This window comes from Haliotis rubra, unplaced genomic scaffold, assembly GCF_003918875.1.
Source record: "Haliotis rubra isolate DU_JTF1 unplaced genomic scaffold, ASM391887v1 Scf197, whole genome shotgun sequence".
In the NCBI taxonomy this organism is placed as follows: Eukaryota; Metazoa; Mollusca; class Gastropoda; order Lepetellida; family Haliotidae; genus Haliotis; species Haliotis rubra.
The window spans coordinates 1,427,611-1,452,460 of NW_025765969.1; the positions used below are offsets into that span (position 1 = coordinate 1,427,611).

At 44.5% G+C, this 24,850-nt stretch overlaps 2 protein-coding genes across 2 annotated transcripts in view; one reads left to right on the plus strand and one right to left on the minus strand.

Annotated features, from left to right (window-relative positions):
• LOC124275018 (zinc finger and SCAN domain-containing protein 12-like) overlaps positions 1 to 4,872 on the plus strand; it is a 105,171-nt gene extending 100,299 nt beyond the window's left edge. Inside the window, exons 2-3 of the mRNA XM_046710498.1 lie at positions 2,534 to 3,136; positions 4,671 to 4,872. Of these exons, the coding sequence (XP_046566454.1) occupies positions 2,534 to 3,123 (590 nt within the window). The 3' untranslated portion in view covers positions 3,124 to 3,136; positions 4,671 to 4,872. The remainder of the gene's footprint in view (positions 1 to 2,533; positions 3,137 to 4,670) is intronic.
• A 1,771-nt stretch (positions 4,873 to 6,643) lies between these two features.
• On the minus strand, positions 6,644 to 9,408 carry LOC124274968. Its single transcript, XM_046710341.1, has 3 exons — positions 9,274 to 9,408; positions 7,854 to 7,966; positions 6,644 to 7,569 (listed from the first exon to the last, which is right to left on the minus strand). The coding sequence occupies exons 1-3, from the start codon at positions 9,345 to 9,347 to the stop codon at positions 7,358 to 7,360; spliced, it is 399 nt and encodes a 132-aa protein (XP_046566297.1). The 5' UTR covers positions 9,348 to 9,408; the 3' UTR covers positions 6,644 to 7,357.
• Between the last annotated feature and the right edge of the window lie 15,442 nt (positions 9,409 to 24,850).

A 24,850-nucleotide genomic window follows, 5' to 3' on the forward strand; every position in this document is an offset into this window, starting at 1 on the left:
CGTATGTGCCATACATTTACATTAACTTAGGACTATATTTTAGCGCCAAGAGAAAGGGAAAGGGATGAATTGTGCTTTTGTCTGAAGGCACTACAAGGACTAGTATTGGAATCTGAATATGCGAAATGTTTCAAACAAATATAAAGCATACGCTGAGCATGTACATCAACACATGTAAAATGTATAAATCAGTCTTTCATTGAAACCTAGCATTGATATCGCTAAGCGGGCATTTAGGTCTCCACATAGTCTGTAATGTCTGCCCCAGTTGAATGAGTTCCGACTCGTCTTCTGTGTAGTCAATCTCACAGAGTCTCTGGGAGATCATGTCATCCTTCAGAGATCTGATTCTCATGTCAGTTTGCAGATACTTCCTCTTCCTGACAGGCCCTCTGCAATGTCCTTGGATCTGCTGGATCTTAACCTCAGCCACTGACTCTTCGTCCTGAGTGAGACGTACGGGCTCATAGATGTTCGGATGGGCTTTGTTTATTTGTTTATTTTGTGGTGCCAGCCTTCAATATTGTTGTTGGTAGTAAGTCCATCATTATGAAAGTGGTTCCACATAGACAGTGGAGCACTAGCGATGGTGTGTACCCAAACGTCTTCAACTTTGTCCTCGGGCACAAGGGAGAAGTGCAGCCGCACAAGGTTGGTTACATCCTCATAACGTTTGTATTCAGTTGCTAATCCGATCTTTTGGACACGACGCCAGATACACTGTATGCAGTGGAAAAAACAACCACTTCTCTGGGTCCCAGGGAAGACAGCAGCAACAGCATTGTGTGACGGTCTCTTCAACGTAAGTGAGAAAGTCCCGTAAGCAAATAGGACGTCAGCATCACCTAGGAGTTCTAGATTCTTGTCAGTGGTAAATATGAAGATAGGAGACTGTCCCTCCAGTCGATGTAAGAATCTTTCCCCTGCCTCTGCCCTGGTCCTGTGGGTCGATGTCCTGTAAGGTCTGGGGCAGGCTTGGTACTGTCTTGTGTTTCTGGCGGTACATACTCGTCCTCATGGCATCGTATGTGGGAATCAGTCTCAGAAGTGCGTCAGGTGCTACATCTGGGTTTCTCCGCAACTTGGCAATTTCATCTTGGTAGATCTGAGGAATGTGGGTTGTAGGGTCAGATCTGGCCCGATCGTGGAGCTTGGCTTTGAATGCATCAACTTCAGTAACGTAGTCTGGGGCACGGTGGTTGTGACCGTTGCCAACAGTGTTGACCATGTCGTCCACTGTCATAACATGGGCACTGCACCTAGGCTGTGTACATTTCCAGTATGTCTTCTCTGCCCTCCTTCTGTTAACTCTGAACTTGTATCCCTGATGATAGAGATGTCTACCACCACGACGGTTGTCTATCAGCGTCACACATACCAAAGCATTCGCCATAATGATAGGATGAATTCGTTCGTTTGTTCGTTCGTTTTGAGATTTAACAACCACTACCAGCGTAGCCGATTTCGCACTTGGTGATGAATTCATTCTTCACTGACATATTCACCAACGATACTAATTGCTTTAACTCAATAACCGATTTACTAAAACAGTCCAAAGTCATGAGATTTGAGCAAAGGATTATCATTGACTTTGTTCTTTTGTTCTTAAAATGTAAAAGATTGATATCTAAACACTAATGATATACTCACTGGAGTATATCATTTACTCTCAAAACATCACTACTTAATATATAAACACTACCCGGGAAGTCGACAAAAGCGGTACAGCACCTGTCTACAAACCGGGACTCAGTTTGTCGACTTCCCGGGATAACTGAAATTTCATTTGTCGACTTCCCGGGCGGATACCAATGGTAGAGGAGAACACACTCGCTCCAGGGGTCACCTGGCATTCACTGGTATCGCCTGGAATCGAAGGTTGGATTCGTGGACAGAGGTGGTGTGGTTGGAGTGGTTGTGTATGTCCAGCTTCAGCAGAGACTTTTGTGATGGGTGTTGTTTATCTTTGACCGTTGGTAGCATGTAATATCTATATTACTATTGTCAAGAACATCAAGTTGAGGTTTGAAATGTCACTATGAGAAGGTGACTGGCAATGTTTTTTCGCCTCTTTCGAGGTCTCGGGTACTTGTCTTGTTAGTTTAGTACATAAACTTCTCAATGAAGAAATGTCTATTTTTTGCTCGGCTTTTAAGACGAAGCGATTTTCCTCCATGGGTCATTTACACCTTCAAATGCGAACAACACAGCTGTAAAAACGAATCATTGTTTGGTCGTGCTACACACAATATATAAAACTGTTTGGGAGGCAATCTAGAAGTTGTCCGTAATAGGAATTGCTTGAAAACGGTATAGGTATCTATACCGAAACGTTGTTGTTATACAATACAGAAGTTGATCATCCATAAAGACTTGTCATTCCAAAATGTACAAAACCGGAAAGACTATAGTATGAGTAAGACTCTGAAATCTATATTTGTTTTGATTTTAAATAAAACTGTTTGTCTTTTCGAAGGACATAAATGATATACAGGATATTTCCATGATGATTCATGAACATTTCTCATTCCAGAGCGAGACAGTGAAGATGTGACTCAGGACCTCCTCTGCTGTGACTTCTGCAGCTTCTCCTCCATCAGCCAACACGACCTTGACCTTCATGTAGCAACATCACACACAGCAGGGGACACCGGGGTCTTCATGTGTGACAGCTGTAATCAAACCTTCCCCACCCAGCACGACTACTACCTCCATCAGATCCAGCAGCACGGCTACCGGGGACAGTTTGAATGTCGCCATTGCGGTCTGCAGTGGAACACTTTTGCTGAGCACCAACACCACGTGGAGAGCCACGCCCAAGAGTCTTTCCTTGGCACTGCTTATTTCCTTCAGTGTCCACACTGTTTTAAACATTTCTCCCGCAAACATACACTGCAGCATCATATGAGAAACTGCGGGCTTCTAGCAGATATCCATAAAGCGTTTTTATGCACCATGTGCAATACTAATTTTTCGTCCAAAAGAGCTTTGAATACACACGTTAATGGCATGCATAAGAATAAGCTGTATGTCTGTGGGGTGTGTGGAGAGACATTTCGCTGGAGGGCAGCTTTGAGAAATCATAGGTTGAAAAACCCGGCTTGCCAGTTGAAAAAAACGTAAAATTCTTAAGTTGGTAAGTCAATCAATCAATCAATCTATATTTACAGTACTGAAGAGGCCGTAGGCCTATAGTACATTTTACATACAGTAGCAGAGGGTGCAATATAAAATAATATATAGAGAATCTCACCCAAGTGTCTTCTGATATCAATTATATCAACACGAGCTTGCCGAGGATATTTTTACTTTATCAACGAGTGTTGATATATTTGATATCAGAAGACACGAGGGTGAGATTCTATTTATCATCCAAAATCACTCTTCATTAATTTTCAATGAAAAATGTACATCTCTGAACATGGTACTGCCATTAGACTTGCAGTTCAGTGATGTCATAGCATTGTGACGTCATCAAGTACATGACGTCATAGCATTGTCAGGGCATTGTACAAAATCTACTGTCACACAAGCGATATCTCCTGTGGAACACAGTTTGGGATGATAAATAGTAAATAATATCACATCAGTAATGCAGAGGATCTCGTATTAATGGCATGGTATATATACGTAAGTTGGTAAGTCTTCATATGCATGTTTTGTTCTTCCGATTGTTTCAAGAACTTTGAAAAGCCCAGCATGCAGCTAAAGAAAACATAAACTTCGTAACTTGGTCAGTCTCCACAAGTATGTAGTGATCTACCGATAAGCATTATTTGTTTCTAAAGTCAGATCAAAATATTCTATTGAAGATACATGCATTACTGGTGCAACAAACTGAAATCAGAAATCGGTGAAATGTTGTGTACAGCCAATCCATATTTCAAAAAATAATCCCTTTTAAGTAAGTTGGGTTTGACGCCGTTTGAATAGCATTTCAGTATTTCATTTGGGACATAAGATGCATGTTTATCGTGAAAACGATACTGAAGTATAAATATATATAGTTATACCATGGAGTTTCGAAGACATATTTGTTCAACCACTACCTTGGAAACTATTCGTTGGATTGTTTTTATATTTGGAACTTCTTAGTCTAAAGGAGAGGTGCAACGCATATAGTAAACAACAATTTAAAAACGTTAGATTTGGGGACCACCTTCTTTGTATTAAGGCGATTATTGTATTTTAAGTTTTTCAAGATTTACAGCTATTTACAAATTTTAACTCAGTTTGTTCAACCAATAACTTGAAATAGTACTGGAAATTTTGGAAAACCGCTTCTGTGTTTAAAGGAGAGGTGAATCCCAAAATTTGGTTCCGATTTTCTAATGTTTGAAAGAGTCAATTTACATCATTTCAACGTGAAAGAAACCAGAGGAATTTCTGTTCAACCTATAACTTGAACACATTTGTATGGATTGTTTTCAAATTTGGGGATGACCCTCCATATTTATAGGAGTGGTGAAGTGCAAAATTATATTTTCATATTTTTCATTCATCAAGAATTATCACCAATTAAAAGTTTGTTCAGCCAAATACTTTGCAAGATGTCAATGGATTTTTTTTCAGATTTGGGTAATGGCTTCATTGGTGCAGTGCAAGGTTTTATACAAATCTTGTATTTTTGTCAAAAGAATTATTATTAATTCATTTAATTTGTTATACAGCTGAAGTTCGGAGTCACATTATTTGGCTTGTTCATTGGAATTGATTCGAGGGAATTAGTTGTAATTGTTTATTGACCTTGAACGAGTGTTATTCCCAACAAACACAAGACGGTTAGAATCTAGTGTGTGGACACGGCTGTCCGTTTAACTAGTCTCCCAGTACAACATTTTAGAAAGTTTTGAAATAAATGACAGTAACAGATTTACGGTGTTCTTAAATATCTCTCGTGTAATTATTTAGATTATTGAGTGACCGGATACATGATCCCCTGATTATCGATATCATCAGGTACGATGACACGTTTTGAAATTCTTCGACGCCGCAATCAGCAATAGTCTCACTACAGGGCAGCCGAGTCGGGAACATACAACCGGAAAGTGACATCATGAGCATCGATCTACATCGAATTGAGATGCATCAACCAAGTCACCAACCTTTGCCATTCAATTTCTCTTTTTCCCCTCTCCGCCCCTCTCTCTCTGCTTTAAATCTTACAGATGTAGCATTTCATCAGATATTATGATTTGTTTGTTTGTTTGTTTAACGCCGCACTCAGCAATAGTCCTGCTATATGACACAGTCTGTTAATAATCAAGTCTGGACCAGACAATCCGGTGATTAATGTCATGTGCATCTACGCTGATGTGATACAACCAAGTCAGCGAGCCTGACTGCCCAATCCCATTAGACGCCTCGTACGACAAGCATGGGGCAATTCTAACCCAGGTCTGTATGATGAATCAAGCATGGTGTACTGGAGTTTGCATGGGGTTGTGCAACTAACTTGAGACACACCTGCACAGGCTTCTACAGCCAACCCGAGACACATCCAGGCCTTTAAGAGCGACAATCAATGAAGTAAGATTGACTACATATTTAGTGGGTGGGGTAGCCCAGTGGTTAAAGCGTTCACTCGTCACGTCGAAGACCCGGGTTCAATTCCCCATACGGTTACAGTGTGTGAAGCCACTATCTGGTGTCTCAACTAAAACGTGCTTACTCACTGGCTCAATAGCCGCATTAAATCTCCGCTAAATGAGGTGAGGTGAGGTGAAATTGGGTTTAACGTCGTGCTTGCGAATATTTCGCTCATATGACGACGTGCATGCGTGTGTATGTGTATGTGCGCCTGCTTGTACTAGCCCAGACCGAAGCTGGTTTTATAGTGCTAGCCCACTGAGATACCATGTCGCAGTGAAGCATGAATACCCCTCTCAGACACATTATACTGACTCCGAGCCGACCAGTCCTTGTTGTATACATTAATGCCTAGCGCCAGGCAAGTACCATATTTTAACGTCTTTGGTATGACGCATTAATGCCGAGCTCCGCAGACGGGCGGACGCCAACAAGTACCATATTTTAACGTCTTTTGGTATGACGCGGTCGGGGATCGAACCCGCGACCTTCCGCTCTCCGGGCGGACGCTCTAACCACTACACCACGGAGGCGGTCTCCGCTAAACGAGGGGCGGCTGGGGTATTATTAGTGTAAGCTTCACTGTCGAGGTACAAAGGCAGAGAGCTGACCATGACCTGTACAGACTATATATATACTGGCCATACTCACTCACTGTAGTCACGTGGAGCGGGCTCATATTAATGTCTCAAAGCAACTGCATATTATTCATTGAAGGGTTACTACACAGTACAACTGAGGCAATATTCTGGCGCCAATAGTTGCGAGCCATGCTGTGCTTCAAGCGTTAATGCCCGTGCCCAGTGTGCGCCTTACCCCGAGTAGTAAGACATCAAAAGAATGCAATGTTCAGCCATCATCACTGACTTTTCTCATAGAGCACTTCTAGGGAATGATCGGGAAAACGTGTCACAGGCCACCTACTACGTTGGTTGAACTGGGTGCAGCGGTGCAAGAGGAGTGGACAAGACTAACACAAATTGTTACTGGGAGATGCCTCTTACTTTGACCAACACTTCTTGAAACATTACATTCGCAATCAGTCCGTATAACATTAATTGTACTGTACGTTTTGTTTATTTAATTTGTAAGGCCGCACAAGAAATATTACAGTTATGTGACGATGGCTTTGGAAAAAAAAAATAAAAAAAAAAACAGATGAAAGGACGATGACACACAATTAACCAAGTCACCCAGCCTTACCACCCAAGCCATCACATCGCCGCTCACGACAAGCATGAGTTGCTGGGGCCGTATTTGGTGCTACATGCATCCATAAGGCTGCAAGTTTCATTATGATTTTTCACGATCGGCTTTTCTCATGTAAGTGCAGAACGAATCAGTAATTTCTTTGTTTTGGTCATTGTGATGTCCTCTCCACTGACCAATTTCATAACCACAGTGAAATAATCAGGCCACGGTCCAACACTGAACATTGGGTAAAGCACTTCTCTGAACTCCACATCCAGTTTGGCTAACACAACCTCCTTGTCAATATCAATAAAGGCGACTCTCCCCCTCCCCACATCCAACACAACGCCATAGTGGAGGTTGGCCTGTGTGCCTGGTTCCTCAGTCATAGTGTTTGGGGAGCAAGTGACGTATTCTCCTTCCTTGTATACTTTAGTGCATATACCTTTATGCTTATTACAACGAGATATATTGATGCCCCAGGAACGAGGCTGATAGCACGCCAAGTACTTCCGGTCGACTTGACTCTCCTCCAGCACTGCCATCTCCATGACAGACCACACTGGTCGTTTTACACCTACCCTGATGAGTGTCTCCCAGTAGCGAATGGAGGGAGGGTCCCAAAAGGGGTGACCAAAGGGATGGGCTGACCACACGTGCCGTAGTAATGCCGAAAGCGTATGGTGTTCATACTGAGTTCACTTGATGGAGAGTTGACCAGCTCATTATCCGCAGTCACGTGGCAAAACTTAGTGTAAACCCGTGCAGAGTCTAAATACATCTTTGGCCCTGTATTGGAATAAAAAAAGGTTAAATAAAATGATAATATAAAATTAAGAAGATAATTAATTTGAATACCAGTATTCATGCATGGTCCAATGAACACTTTGAACAAAGAAGCCGAATGCTGGTAAAATATTAACATGAATGAAAACGAAACTTCAGGTTGTTAGGTCAAGTGTTGAAGACTTTTCAATACGTATTTATAAAATTATTTTACTTTTTTTTATTTCTTATTGTACGACACATATACATTTTAAGATTGATTATAATTTTATTCATTTTTATACGACCTATATCCAGCTTTTCCTCATTAACCATGTCAAGGGTGATCGTGGACTCTTTATCTTGTCTTTCGCGTTTTCCTCTCCATAATGCGTCACAGATGCCATATCGAAATCCGTTTCTAAAACATAAATATTAACACATTTGTGATGTAGGTTTTAGTTCACCTCTTATGACACTGCAATGCCAAAAGTGAGTTATTTGTCTGTTCTTCACAAGGCTTCCTTTCACAATGTTTTTCCGATGGCCCTTGGCGTACCGTTATGTCAGTGAACAGTTTCACAATATCAGTATGAGAATGTGAGAATGTTTTGCAATAGGATTGTTAAGTTGAATGTAATGTAATTCGGAACGTCAACGTCAGGTAACAACCAGGCTCCAATATCTCCCGGAACAGATTCCATTGGTCGTAAAAGGCACAAGAGTGGTGAACATCACATTAATAGATCATAGAATACCAATTATCAATTTCGGCCCCATTCCACTCTGCTCACATACTCCAATCCCAACTGCCACGGACAAGACTGGTCCATATTAGTTTTTATAGAACTGTAATGCAGGTTTTCCGCGAAAACCAAATGAATTTTTAGGATATATATTTGTGTATGACCCATGAGTTTCATATGTCTTTACGTACCTTTAGACCGAAAACAGGTCTGAATGTTCAGGGAATTATCCGCTGAATATACACGATGAGAGGGGATACACCGAATGTTTGCTGAATAGATTAATAGACAAAGGGAATAAAATTTCGGTGTACTTTGGACATATATTGAAACAAATATATCGTTTGAATATATGAAGTTTTACAGAAACTTATAGGGCTGGGACGGGCATTTGGGTACTTGGGTACTTGAGTACTTGAGTACTCGATTTCGGGTCGGGTACAGCTGGAATCGAGTCCTATTTCTTGGAATCGAGTACCTGGAAAGGGAGAGAACTCTGTAATGGCGGGTACTCGATTCCACTTTTTCCTACCCGTCCCAGCCCTAGAAACTTACTGGAGTTGTTTACTCTGACAGTAGCTAGGGTATCATTGTCACTCAAATGTACACTATGACTGAGACAGAAGGCCCTGGCCAGAGAATATCCCCTTGGTCGGCTACATCCAAACCAGATGGTATTTCCATGCGTGTGGGATGTGACCGACTTAGAAATGTCATACCTTGCACGTGATCCTCTATGACCTGCGTGTGTCTCCACAAGATGAATATTACCTGTGTTTCCTGTTACAGATATATCAGTTGAGAAGTTGAACGCAAATAGACATGTCACGTGTCAGGTGATCGCGTGAGTGGTGACGGTCAGGTTGTAGGTGTTTAACGGTTGTCGCATTGATACCTTGTGACAAAGGTCGGGACATGCAGTCGAGCTTCTGTAATGCTATAACTTTGATGAATTAATTATCTTTGACATGATATCACATACCCGTATGTTGCCCCGACGGGACTCCACCTCACGGTTTTGATTGTTGACGCATAAGCTTTTAACAGCGTTGCCATGAGAACTTCATGCAGCGTGTAGTGTAAAGAAGGATTCGGACAATCTGTACTTAGGTGAGGTAGAGTGAGTGAGTTTAGTTTTACGCAGCTTTTAGCAATATTCTAGCAATATCGCAGCGGTGATGGACTACTTCCTAGGGGAAACTCCTCTACTCTTGAACCTTGCGTTTTTTGCATACATGGGGATAAGTCCGAGGATCAGAGGTAGTTTTATTACCCACGTGGTCAACGTATGCATAGAGAATACTACACTCGGTCTCATTACATACGAATTATACGAAACGAGTGTCCTTCCTATGGTATCTGACCGAGCAAAAGCGAGCAAAAGCGAGCAAAGAGCAAACAGTTTCGTATAATTCGTATGTAATGAAACCGAGTGGGGTATTTTATTTATTACCCACGTCTTACATGCATTAAATTGACAAAATAGCGTATTTTTGTTATTTTTATGGTTTCAAACCGAAACCGGTTTCATAAAGAGGTTGCGGAAGAGTTTTGTACTGTAGTACAATATTTGCATGACGTCACACTGTAATGACGTCACTGCCTTGGTCACCGACGTCACGATGCATGTCAGTTGTCATCGCCTCGTAAGCCTCCTGCAGTAAACTACTCCGTAGCACCTCGTTTCTTGGTTTGCAGTTGCTTCATTCGGCTAACATCACTGGTGGAAACATTGGGTTTATGTTTTTCGACGGATATAATGTTTCAGTTCGACTCACAATTAAACAGCGACACGGCAACGTTCGCAATGTCTACATTCCAACAATGCATTTAAGTTTTAGAATGAATGAATTCACGTGTTTGTTATGAATGAAAAAATAGTTACGTCAGAATGTGACCTAATTGAGGGGTCATCGGTTATCCAATCAAATCGTTAGAATCTCAGGTGATGTACAAATAATAATGAGATGTTTATACAGCAGAGTTTATACAGTAGATTGGGCTTGGTGGATGAGTGCATCATAAGCGGATGGAATGAAGTATCCTTGGTCTCGGTTGATCTCATTATTATTTGTACATCATTGGCTTCCACGCCTGTCCTTTGTCTACTCTCTGGCTTCGTCAGCTTTCTGCCTAGCCAGTTATGTTAATTTATGTTGTTTTCTTTGCTACATCCAGTATATATATACTTCCCCCTTCTTCATGCTCCATTATGCTTGACAACGGTACAAGAATCTGTATCGAAACGTCGCACTCACGAATAAAAAGAAGTTGATATCCATAAAGTTTGTTCTAAATTATCTAAAATATGTCTGTCATAAATGTTACTGTCGCAGTCGTGGAAGAATATATATGTAACAATGTAAAACATTGTGAAGAGCGCGTCGAAAAGCTTGCGTAATTCCAGTCTCTTCTTATTATGAATATGCGCGTTTGTTTACAAACAAGAGAAAAACGTCCGGTCACATGATATGCAAATTAGCCTGTGGCAGTGATGTTCTGCTAAGCCATCACTGCGCTGTCGACAAAACAAACGGCACGTCAACCTGACAGCTATTGGAACAATTTTTCAGGATAACAACTTCTTTATTTCGTGAGTGCGACGTTTCGATACAGATTCTTGTACCGTTGTCAAGCAAGAGTACAAGACCGGTACAAGAATCTGTATCGAAACGTCGCACTTCCCGAAATAAAGAAGTTGTTATCCATATTATCCGTCTCAACTTCTAAAAATGCCACTGACAGCTATTGTTTACGTGTTGTCATGCCCGCGGTCACGTGTCACAATGGGCAGATAGCTCTAAACGACAAAACTGGAATATGGCTTATTAGATGACGTTGTGAAAGAACTACTTTTTCATTCATAACAAACACGTGAATTCATTCATTCTACAACTTATATGCATTGTGGGAATGTAAACATTGCGAACGTTGCCGTATCTCTGTTTAATTGTGAGTCGAACTGAGACATTATATGCGTCGAAAAACATAAAAGCAATGTTTCCACCAGTGATGTTAGCCGAGTGAAGCAACTGGAAACTAAGAAATGGGGTGCTACGGAGTAGTTTAATTAGGAGATAAACATCATGTGTTGGCGAATTTCCGGGGTGTTATTGAGTATTTGAAGCACGGGAATATTTCATTTGAAACCTCCGGCTGACGCCGTCGGTTCCAAATGAATTCGCCAACACATGATGTTTATCGACATTGTAAACACAAAAGTAAACCAAATAGGTCCACACACGTATTTTGTGTCTGCACTCATTGACATCGAGTACGGGTACAGCAGTGAAATGTCATCGGCCGGCCGTTTCGGCTGTCTCCCATGGAAGCATCTGGAACTGCTGATTTGTGACGTCATTCGGACTTTACGTCACAATATGATTTTAATAACGTCATCACAGCTGACGACGTAACAATACAATGATGTGAACAATACAATGATGTGTTTGTATGAATTAATACTCAGGGAATTTCCTGGAAACAAATACCATTTGATCACGTATTTCAACCAATCAGATTAAAGAACACAGTACAGTGACTTTTGGTTTACAATGTAGGAGGCTGTACGAGGCGATGACAACTGACATGCATCGTTACGTCGGTTACCAAGTGGGCAGACGAGCAAGGCGTAGTGGCGTCATTAAAGTGTGATGTCATGCAAAAAAGTGTTCCACAGAACAACATTCTTCGCAACCTCTTTATGAAACCGGTTTCGGTTTGAAACCATAACAATAACAAAAATACGCTATTTTGTCAATTTAATGCATGTAAGACGTGGGTAATAAATTAAATACTACACTCGGTCTCATAACATACGAATTATACGAAACTCGTGACTTTCCTATGGTTTCTGACCTCGCTTTCGCTATACCATAGAAAGGACACTCGTTACGTATAATTCGTATGTAATGAGACCTCGTGTAGTATTCTCTATATACGAACCATCCTTGTAAACAAAACGAAAAGAGATGCATATCCATCCTAAGGACTCGGTGCGTTAATAAAGTGACAGTTCACCTCTGTATCTGTTTCACACATGTTAATGATCATTGATACACCTGTTGACCAATGACAGTTAACACTTGTAAGCGCCTTAGGGATCACCTTCGGAAATCTCTCTGGTGACGTTCACTCTGTCAGCCATTTTGATGTAGATACTACAATTAAACTGTTTCATTCCACGTCATATTGGGTTTTTGTATGGGTGTCAGTATAAACATTGAGAACCCATTAAATGGAATACATCCTCGTACAAAGAAAAAGAATTTAAAAGTTACAAAGATCACGACCACCACCAAGAAAACCGGACAAGTCTTCACCTATGATGTCGTTTCTACTATGATGTCATTCCCACCATACGTCACAATACCAATCAAATGACGTCATCAATGCAGTCCGGATGGTGAATGACATCAATACACATGCGCAAGAAGTGAAATTTGCACAAGTGGAGGTCATACTCCGGCACAGCGATGACTTTAACATAACATCACTGCCACAGGCTAATTTGCATATCACGTGACCGGACTTTTCTCTTGTTTGTAATCAAACGCGCATATTCATAACAAGAAGAGACTGGACTCACGAAAGCTTTTCCGCGCTCTCTTCATAATGTTTTACATTGTTACATATATATTCTTCCACAACTGCGACAGTTAGTTCTATGACAGTACATATTTAGATATCAAACTGGCTGCATCGTTTGCTCTTCGACGGCTTCGATGACTGCACGTGGAGCCGTACAACCTATGTAAACGAAGGATCGCTACGCAAATCAAAATAGTGTTACATGCTTTTGGATATTTTCTCAGTGAAACTAAACTATTTTATTAAAGGCGTTTAGTTAGATGTGCAGACTCGTCAAAAATAAAAGAGTAAAAGAAATCTGTACATTATATTGAATGGACGGTGCAAATGTGCTGGGTTGCCGCATTGAACTCTGGGTAGGAGAGTGAAGTGGAGGTATGATTGTTATGGTGAAACATGGATGTGAAGACCTTCTCTATTGGAGGAATCTTTGTGTTGGGGTGTCGGGGTTGTTGGGGTGTGAAGTTTCACCATAAGTGTCAGTTCCTTTTTTATTTATACCAGTGAAGGTCCGGGTTAGAATTGATCTTCAGTAACCCGTGCTTGTCGTAAGAGGCGACACATGTCATCGGTTCCCAATTGCGCAGATCGATACTCATGCTGTTGATCACTCGAGTGTCTGGTCCAGACTCGATTATTTACAGACCGCCACCAAATAGTTGGAATATTGCTGAGTGCGGCGTAAACTAAACTCACTCATCCCAAGTAAATAGCCACATCTTCACTCCTGCCAAACAAACGTCAGCATAATGTGTGTAAACAGCATGATTTGGAACAGAACGGGTTCCGCTAGGCTCACAGTCCCTTCATTCGTCACACACTTACATCCTGTACCGACCGCGTACACCTGGCTGTTCCTCTCTTTGCAGTCCTCCCTCGTAACAAATAGTGAACGTTGTCAAAATTTTAATGATAGTTTGTTAAACAACTTTGATATTTTTAGGACATAAATTCTGCAAAAAATCACAGAGTTGGTCTGACGTTTTGATTATGATCAGTGTTTCATTGAGTATTATATGTGTAGTAGTTTTCGAGTAAGATTGCAATTCATTGGTCCGATTTTAAGCCAAATGGACTATAGTGTCTATAAATGCGTTGACTGAGTGAGTGAGTATGGTTTTACGCCGCTTTTAGCAATATTCCAGCAGTATCATAACAGAGGGGTACACCATGAATGGGTTTCACACATTGTACCCATGTGGGGAATCGAACCGGGTCTTCGGCGTGACGAGCGAACACTTTAACAACAACTGATTTGAGCCTCAGAAGCGGAAAGCACTGAAGAGTGACTGGAATGTTTTTTCGGGGATGGTTTGTGCCTGCTATACCAAGCAGCCGTTATTTTATGTATTTAATGCTGAGCGCCAGGCAGGGTGACAACAAATACCATTTTTAACGTCAAGACGTATGGCTGCAAGGAGGCTGAGGAATATAACGCGGTACATGCTAAGTACAATAATCGTCTCAGTAGTATATACAATGATTGTCCGAGATCAAGTCCAACAAAAGCCTCTGTAAAGCTTTATTTCACAAATAAAGCTTCTGTCAGGCCCTTAGATCTCGCCACCATTGTATAGACTACTTTTGAACCCCCAGTTAACTTCCCGACCCCACGTGACACAATAGTGTCACTATGACCGCGATCTAGCACTTTCCTGATCATGTGACATGTCGTGTTGGCAGGAAACAGTTTAATGTGAATGAGCTGGGTACAGGATACTATTGGGATTACTTGGTAAGTGTTAAATATTTTGCTTGGGGGGTAACATTGTGCCGTACGGTATGACTAATAATTCCTCTCTAACGAAACCTCTCCCTGGCCCATCTCTCAAGTAGTACAAGTTCGGCTCGTTGGCTTTGATGTCCACTTTATCTATGTTGTAAGTTTTGACTGACCATACCGGATCGGTGGCTTGTTTCCGAGTGTCCCCTTCGTGTTCCCCCGGCTGGTAGAGGTACCTCACGAGGGCCCTATCGGGTATCTGTTTCTCCTTCCCACGCAATTGTGCAGCCACTATTGATTTTAGTTTGATAGCGTCGGCTGGTTTCTTGCCGGTGAGACGGGTGGTTTCGTGGTTGATGGCCGACACCACCTGAGGTAGCTGCGCTACCCATTCAGTCGATCGTTTCCCCGGGTTGGCCATCTCTCTCGCATACTGGTGCCCGAATAAGAGCGTTCGGCCAAAGTCCTATTGAATCTCTCAACTATGGCTTGGCTGTGATGGGCTCCGGCCGTGCCACGTCTGACTTTGGTATCGTGTTTGTCTAGCAGGTGTGACACGGCACCCATGAACTCCCGCCCGGGGTCGACTTGCAGCTCTGTGGGCCACGTCAGCGGACTGCGCTTGTATATGCGTTCGAACCCGCGCTACCTGGGCCGAGTCTTTCGCGGTTAAGGGTTCGGCTTCTTTGTAGCGGCTGGCCACGTCCACGATGGTTAGGGCATACTTGTGCCTCTTGTCGTGGGGTAGGAACAGGAGGTTGGCCTGGTGAACGCTATTGGGTGCGGTAATGCACGTAGCGTGGTGCCGGTAAATAGATCTGCCACAGGGCTTGTTTTTCAAGCCACGCTTTGGCCTTGTCCGGGGGTACTCGCGCCATTTTGGCCAGCTTATGTACAGCGCTAGCTCCTTTCCAGTACCCACGCGGGCTGTAGTTAAAAGCCTCAAACTTTCTCTGGTTCCGTGACATCGTTGTCACAGGGTATCGTGTATATATATACACCTATGTTCTTGGTTCAATTTTCTCATGCCCCTACGCGAACGTGTTGATCCCGTCGATGGCTATCCAAAGCTTAGTGTCCATCGGCGACAGGGACGTCTTGTTTATCATCAGTCCGTATATCCTATGCCCATCACTTCTAAGCGTGTTCATTTTATGTCTGAAGGTACGGGTCTTGAACAGGACTTCCTTGAATCTGGCGTGTTTGATGTGTTGTTTAACCACGTACTTCTTAACACCCTTCGCCTTTCGGATCCTTGTCGGCCTTCAGGATGGAGTACATCTTGGGTCTCAAGCCTATGTACTCGGCTATGGGCGTGCCGGCACACTCGTCCTTCATCTTGCCGAGGAGCTATTTATTTACCGTGCTGTGTATGGCATGGTCCTTGGGGTAGTCGCTGGTGTCGTACAAATCGAGTCGTTTCTTCATGTCCTCGTACACGTCCTCGGTTCGAATCTCCATCAGCAGGGAATCCGTGTCTGTGTACAGCACTTCGCACCGGTCGCCGAACTGTTTCTTCAGTTCGTTGTAGTAAAAGTCGTACATCAGGTGTTTGGATAAATCGAGGATGCTCATCCCCACGTAAACAGGCAGGTTGAATTTGATGTGGCTTTTCTTCATGTGTAGGGCCACCAGGTCGTTGGTGAATATCTTGCTCCGGTTGAATGCCAGGCTGGCTATCAGTTTCCTGAGCTTGTCGTCCTCTCTCGACCAAACCAGCTTCACGGTCATGCGTTTCCTCAGGTTCTCCATAGTCTTACCGAACACCAAGTTGTTCATGAGCTTGTAGAGGTGTTTCTCAAAGTCACTGGTGGCCAGCTTTCGCAGGTCCGTGTTCATTCTGATGTAGGGCTCCATCCAGGGGCTCTGGTCGAACGCGAGCACCCTGTGTATTTTGGTCAGCCTCATACCCAACGACAGGTACAGCTGTAGGTTGCAATAGTGAACGATGTACTTGGTCTTATTCATTAAGTTGGGCACTAGTTTTTCAACGTCTGCCACCCGCCCACCCAGCAAGTTATGTTGGTACTCGGACATCCAGTCTGGGTTAACCTTCATACGTTCGGGGGCCAGGGGGTAGCTGTTGTGCGATGTGTGCAATGCCTTGGGGTATTCCAAGTCCACTTCGAGGATATAGCCTTTGTTCGAATCCGGCGCGATGCTCATAACATCGATCTCGGGTGATGCCGATTCGAATCCCCCTGTGGGTAGAAACTGACTCATGGCCCAGCCATACAAGTTGTTGGCGTCGAGGTAGAGAATATGAGTGTTGGGTTGATTCGGGTTATAACCCTTCACGTATTGATTATTGGCTTTTGCGTATCGTTTAGAGGCCATGGAAATCCCACCTCGCAAGCCTTTCTCAATGGATAGGTGCATGTCGTAATCAGTGAGCAATTCCAACTTAACTCTGGTCTTTTTCAACAATGCATCCCATGACAGACCTGGGCTGGTGTAGTACCATGCGGGGTCGAGTTGATACTGCTTAAAACACGTCCTCCTAAAGGTCTCGAACACGTCGGCTAGCAGGAGTACATCTGTCCTCAAGTACAGGTCGTGGTAGTCACCCAGATTCTTACAGCCCAGTTTATTCCATACGTTAATAGCCGCGTCCCCCAACATTGGACTGATCCTGTGCACGACCGTTGTGTTGCCTTTGTGCCCTAAGACGTTGATGGCTATGTCATTCTGTTTTTCTATTTTAGTGATCTGAGATATGGGGGTGGGTTCGGTTATACCATCCCAGTTGAGCCCATCGTCTTGGGGATAACTAGAAGGCTTGTTCGAATTAGTTTCAGCTGGAAACAAGGCTGACCTGGTAGCTAACCTCATGCAATCGTCTCCTCTATTCTTGATGATGAGTATGGCCTGTTTTGCCTCGTAATAGGGGGGCAAGTCTAGGTACGACCCGCCTCTGAATGGCACGTAGTTAGCTATGTCTAGATAGACATTATCGATTTTATCCACGACCCACCCGGAACCCATGTGCGTGTAGCGTTCTAGGTATTCTCGTATCTGCTGAAAACTGATATCGATTGACTCGTCTATAATCTCGGTATGAGTCACGACTTCTTGTTTACCTCGGAAGTGAGGCTGAACGTACTCAATGACACCCCCATTGGGGGTTCCCCCCTGCTGTTTATCGAGTGACATTTTCACTGTGATTTGAAACTTTATACTTCCCAAATCGTTTAGTTCCTCATTGCCTTTATCAGCGATTAGAGGCTTGATATCGGCGATGTCTATGTTCCTATCAACATGCATGCGCCAACCTCTCAAATAGTTATCTACAGCGCGCTCAGTGCGCATGAACTCTAGGTCAATAGCTTTGTTCTGACGTAATAGTTCGACTAGCTGTGGCTTCGTCATACGGGAATAACCTACTAACCCCAGCTCGCGGGCTTCCTGTTTGAGTTGTTTCACAGTGTGGGGCTTTGCTACGGGGTCCTGTAATAATGCGACTAACCCGGCTTTAATAATGCGACTAACCCTTCAACCCAAGCTCTTTCGCTCGGAGTTTTAGTTGTTTTACCGTGGGAGGGGCTTGTAGGCCAAGTAACCTCAACAGCTGAAGTTTCCTCATTCGAGAGTAACCAACTACACCTCGCTGTCTCGCAATCTGCTTGAGCTCTCGAGTAGTAGACATTGTGTACACACATAACTAGGTCAATCTCTAATTGGGCCGCCGGGAAGGGAGGTAACTAAAAAAATTTGTTCACCAATAATAACCGTATCGATTATTGGCTCAGTGTCGTATTCCCATTTTATTATTTCCAGAATGTCGCTGAAATATGAATGTAAATCAACTGATTCAGTCAAAATACACTCTCTGAAGACATCCTGATTTACAACAATCATCATTTGACAGTTGATGTGCCCCAATTCTTCGAGTTTGTTAATAATAAGAGGCTTGACATCAGTAATAGATACATGTTCAATTCGCCAGCTATTCATTATTTTTATACTTGTAAATAATCTCTAATTACACCTCTATCCTGAGGAGGCGTCTACGTTCTTTTCTGTAGTCCTTTTTCTTCTCGTAGATAAGATGATGTCTGACTACGTTTGCTCCGTGAGCTTTGCATAGGCAGTAGTGACCTTTCACCCCGATACCACACACAGAACACGTGTAGTTGATACTCTTTATATGAAAACAACAGTACCCCTCAGTCCTGCATCTCCTACCGCAGGCCTCGGTCTTCCCCATAAGTATGTATTGGCATCGGTACGGGGCGGGTCTCATCTTTGGTATACTTATATGAGTACTTAGTCTAATTGTTTCGCAATTATAAATGTCGCTTCTAGGCCCAACACGATAAAGACCAATTCCCGGTCCTTTTGCCCCGGGGTAGGGGTGTAAAACTGAGAGAGGGTGGGTTTATTGAGAGGTTCTAGCTGTTTACCAGTTAGCAGGTAGTAGTCTCTCGCTGCGTCGTCAACGTTCTCGAACGTTCGAACTGCATGGTTCTCACGCTGTAGTCGTTCGTTAATGAAATCGAGCCTCTGCAGACGTTTCTTCGCATACTCGGCTTGCGCGGCTTGAAATTTCTCAAAGGCCAAATCGTGACGCTTCCGTTCAGCTTGTATCTCGGCCGCGTTCAACCTCCGTAGTTTCGAGAAGAGGAAATTACTCCCGGAAAATGCCAGGGTGTTTACTAACGCCCCGCCAACCATCATGGCGATCGTAGCCATCCTATATATAGTTACATTTACTTCAAAATATTTTCCAGTAGGATCCCTTGTTTTACGAGGATGTCCTTGGTGGCCATCGCCATACCCAGGTTCATTATGAGCATACCCATATCCTGCAGGTTGAAATCTAGCTTGATAGTCGGTTGTTTAAGCACCATCTTAGTCAACCGGGCGTACCCTACAGCTAGATGAGCAACCACAGTGGCGTGGTATGCATCGTTGACGAACGTTTTCCCCTCAGACATTATGTATATAATATTAAAATATATACTGTATTTATAACATAATATGGGGGTTGACCTCTAATTGTGGGGGAGGGATACCCTCTTGTGGGGGGTCCCCCTCCAGGGGAGGGATACCCTTCCTGGGTGGTTGTTTATTATATAACAATAACGAGAGCGCAGCTGCTGCACCTGCACCCCACAGGGGCCACGTGTAGTTACTGTTATGTTTTTTGTTAAGCAACCTTTTTTTACCGGCAGCTACTCTCTTAGGGTTCTTCTGCCTGGTGACTGTAGGGGGAGGAGGGTTCACCTCCTGTGGAGGGTTTCCCTCCTGGGGAGGGTTCACCTCGTTCTCCTCCTGTGTCATTTCTTGGGCAGCATCCATCTTGTATACTATTATTATTATTTTTCCCCTCCTTAAATTGGCAATGCTTTGCTGTGAGAATCGCCGCCGTCACCGGGGCTAAAAACATACCATATTTGTGGTACAGCACGCAGCTGATAGAGCTCAAGGCGTGTTCAATAAACGGGTCTTTCTCGAGGTCCTCCCACAGGTAAAGTTGACGTTCCTTGGGAATGGGAAGGAAGTACGACGCAATACCAGTGTAGATCTGGGTCATAGCCGATCCTATAGTCTTTGTCATCTCGGCCCTGAGTCTAGTCTCGTATCTCGTGTACAGCTTATCGATTTCTTCGGCTGACATTTTGTTAATTTTATCGGGAGTGTAGTCCCCAAAGTATTGTTTGGCTTTACCACCGACTGCCAGCGCCACCAGTCTCTCTCGCTTGTCATCGTCCCCTCGCTTATCCCCCTCCACCAACAGTTGTTCTAGCAGTTCATCACACTCCATCTTATAATGTAATAAGTAAGTTTTAGTTTTAATAATATAATACCCGATGCAAGTGAAACATAGTGAGATGAAGGTTAAGTTGCACACGACGAGCACTTCAAAAACAACCATCGCCTTCCTTATAGAACTGTAACAATTAATTGCTAAGCATTTGCTGAGCTTTGCTAAGCATTGCTAAGCATTGCTAAGCTAAAACACCCTATAGGCCACGGGTTGGTCGGTCTTGAGCACGAGCTTAGCATGCTTAGTTTCAGCGAGCTTTTTCTTCACACGTTCTCGTTCTAGTTTGCTAAACACATTGTTCTCTCTCAAACACTCCTCGAACGAATCCCTGTCCTTGCAGTGGAATAAGGCCACCCATCGCGTCTGCTCCCTGAGTCTTTCAACACTGAGTTGAACTTCTGCGTAAGCACCCAGACACTGTGCTTTGCGTGCCGGCCGGAGAAGGCCAGGTACGATAGCATGTCTCTCTTTTTTGTTATCCCAGGATTAGCGCTGCAGTCGTCCAGTATGAACAGCGTCGGCTCCCCCTTAAATTTGTTGTGACAAGCCTTCAACAAGTCCTGCAGACGTGTCCCCGGGTCGACTCTGTGTTCGTCCAGGTTCGTCATCACCCAAGGTCTTTCCGTATACGTTCTATTCATGTGCAGAGTAGGGCACATGATAACGATGTTTTCAAACACATCCCGGTAGTACCCCTCCAACACATCCAGCACGAAAACGGTCTTCCCACAACTAGTCTGCCCGCACACTATGGCGCAGTGCGGGTTGCGGGGTAGATCAATAGATGGCTTGCACGAATCTCCCATTCTCTATATTAAGTTGCGCGTCCATAATCACGTACAGATATAATTTCAATTTGCCCGCGGGTTGAGCCTTCTTGGTAATCTGGATTGTTATCCCCTCGCTGCCGTTATCGATGCGGCGACCGCTGCCATGCAATTTATCGTCATCCGTGGATCGCATGTCCAACCACAGCGCGTACTTGGTGGTCAGGTATTCCCCGATCTGCACAGAGTATAGGTCCAGGTCCTTGGCTATGTGTGGGTGTTGTTTGATAGCCGGCAGCTTTTTTATCTCATCCCACTGCTTGTGTGCCCTCATACCATGGCTGAACAGCTGGTTGGGCACGCCCTCGATGGTCACTTCCACCTTTTCAATTTCAGGGTTGAAAAACTTCTCACTGGCTCTTTCGAATGGTGTGTATCCCTCCACTGGAATGATCAAGATGCCTTTCATCGATCTAGCCGGCACGTTCAAGTTGATATTCCATAGCGTGGCGCTCTTGTCTTGCTCGATTGTTCTATGTCGTAGAATGCGGTCGTATAGAACGGACAGCTTTCCCAAGTACTGGTTTCGAATCTGCCTGGCCAGCTCCAGACTAGTGACCATATCGAACTCCAGAGAGATGTTGTCGATGGAGTAACTGGCCTCATCACTACATACTTTGCTGTAGTCGTTAAACGTGAGCTCGTATTCAAGCCTATCACCCAGCGCGGCCTGGTAAAATGGCGCGCCCGTGAGTAACTGGAAGTCTAGCGGCATGCAGAACCTGTTCCCGTACACTTTGGCGATGGCTCGTACGGGCGCCGAGATCTTGTCGAGCTGATCTTGTGAGAACCCGTATGCCACACGCAACAGTTCTGTGAACAGATTCCTTGGTATACATCGTTATCGCGTTTGCCCTTGCTTTTCCAGAGATCCATGTAGCAGTGATACACATCGCTGTCGTCTATACTCAATATTTCGTTACCACTGATTTTGATGGTGCACGAGTTCACGTTTGTCGTTGCTGGAAGCCAACGTGATGTTGAATGCAAGTCTAACTGTCCCAGGGAAGATGACGTCATTCTCACCTAGGTTGGGGAATCGAACCAGCAGCGTTTGGTTCTGATCCATCTTACTCGGGTTGTTGGTGATGGTCACCGACTGACGCACGGCTTTGGCGCCTAGAGGCTCTCTTAATCTTCGGAAAGGATCTAGCTTTCTCCCATACATTATTATATACATAAAATATAAAAGGTTAATAATTATAATATGGCTGACGACATCGAAATGGATGATTTTGACGCTGGTGCGTCCGTTGAGGTGGATTCCGGTGAAGACACCTCGTTCAATGGCGGCACCTTGAGCGACGAACTTTTAAAAACAACCGTTAATGATTATTACAAGGGGTTAACACAGGATAAAAATTACGTCAAGCCGTGGGGAATAGAGTATTCCAAGTTTACCATCGATGACAAGGGCACGCTGCGATTGAAAGCTCATCTGGAGATCGATCTCATGAATAAGCGCATGAGAAAACCGCTCGCTTTGTCTACTCTCACCGGTCGCCATGGTACTGACTTTATCCGTGATGAATTAAACGTGCGAGATTACGGTGGCGCACGGCCTAAGCTTCCCCCGAAGGTCATCCAAGATCTACAAAACATCAGGGCCGAACTCAGCGGTGAAGGTGATATACCCCAACGTGCTAAAGAAACATCAGACAACATCGAAAAAATATTGACCACGTACCATGATAAACCCTTACCGGGTTTCGAATTTCCCCTGGGGGAACTGTACGGCCTAGACGAAGCCTTGAAACGTGTACGTGGAGAACTCGTGAACAACATGGGGAAACTGAAAGAAGTCGACAAGCACATCGCTCGCGAGAAAATAAAACTCACCGAAACGGAGGATGATGATATGAAACGTCGTATCGAGGAGAGAATAAAAAACTTGGAAGACAAGAGACAGACTCGGTTGGAATCCACTTCCTCGAACCGGGAAGCCCTCCGATCCCAGATCAGTCATGTACGGGAAACCATCGATCGAGTCCTAAATGAGGACACCACGCTAGCTGACAGGATCCGAATCCTCTTCCGAGAACAAGGTATCACCATCGCCAGGATTCTGACTGCACTGGGCTTCATCATATCAACCCTGGTCGTGTCGCTGACACCTGCGGGCGGCCTCGGGGGTGGTGGTACACCAGGTGGTACACCCACTGGTGGCGTCAGAGACTGGATAAAAAACCACCTGAAATCCCTCGGGGAGGCCCTGGCTAAACTCGCTGGTAAGGCCGCCGAAGCCCTGCCCGGCATCCTGGGTAGCATCATCTCGTGGCTAAAACGCTGGCTAAAACTGGCTCGGTCAAAACCTGTGGGCAGCCATCGTCGCCGTGGTGGGTCTGGTGTACATAGCGGCTAAGGAATTTTTAAACCAAATAAGCCCCACCCCGACCGCGACCCCGCCAACCACCAGCGCTGTTTTACGGTCGATGTGCTGCTGATTGGATTGTGGGGATTTGGGCTGTGGTGGTGTGGGTTGAACCCTGGGCTCCGGGGGTGGTAAGACTATACCCGTTTCACCGGTCGTGGCGGGTGGTACGTGGGGGACGTTGACATCGGGGTTGATACCCTGCTTCTGTTCGGTCGTGGCTTCGACGATTTTGTTGTTGTAGCCCACCACTTTGTTGATTCTCAGTTGCATGTCGCTCGGAGCCATGTACAGTCCAACATTGAACACGTAGTCGACTTTCGACAGGGCATATTCCAACACGTCTTGGTATCGTCGGATGGCACCCGGTAGATCGTCTGGGGAGGCTATGGCATCCTCGACGTTAGCAACGAACTGTTTCTGAGCGTCGTAAGCAGTCCCCTTCCCGACTGGAACGCGTTTGCATCTGCGCACCTAACAGCGCCCACACGTACGTTCGAATCGAGTCGTTCAATCTGGTGACACCGGCATGAGTAAACCCTTTCGACGTGTCCAGCATGAACATTTTCCAATCGTCCGCAGGCCCCTGCTCGAACCTCCAGACTCGGTAATCCTTGCTGTCATCGAAAGCCATGTAACGGTCATCCCACTCGTTTGTTGTGATATGATACAACTTGTACCCCCAATCTTTCACCAGCTGTTTGCTGGCTTCTGCGATATGCATATTGTGAGCGATGGGGATACCCAACCCATTGTTCGGGCCGGGCAAACGCCAATCCGTCTTCGGGTCTAGTTCGAATTCGTTGCAAACGCGTTCGTAGGCCCGTCTATCGTACTGGTTGTTTACTGCGTCCCATGCTTTGTCCTGTGGGATCGGAGCGCTGATCTCTTTGAGGATATGCCTGACCTGGTAGTACACGTGGAACGTGAACACAGACTGACTCAGCGGTCCCCGCCGAGTGTCGGTTAATGTCAAGCCACACCCCGTTGTAGCGCACCACACGGCGAAGTTAAGTTGATTCTGCCAGAACTGCATCGGGTTGTTGAACCAAGCATGGACTACCTTAACGTTAGTCACCAAAACCTATACCTAGCAAATATATCTATAAACTGGGTGTCGAAATACAACCCATCAGCGACCACGATCTTCATGTGTGGGAAATCTATGTCCAATTTAGGGTAAAACACTCCTGGCTTGTACATTTTTAAAGTATTATATAATGGGTATATATACTCTAACATGTACGTAACACTTCCAGGAATAACGAGCGGCGAGTC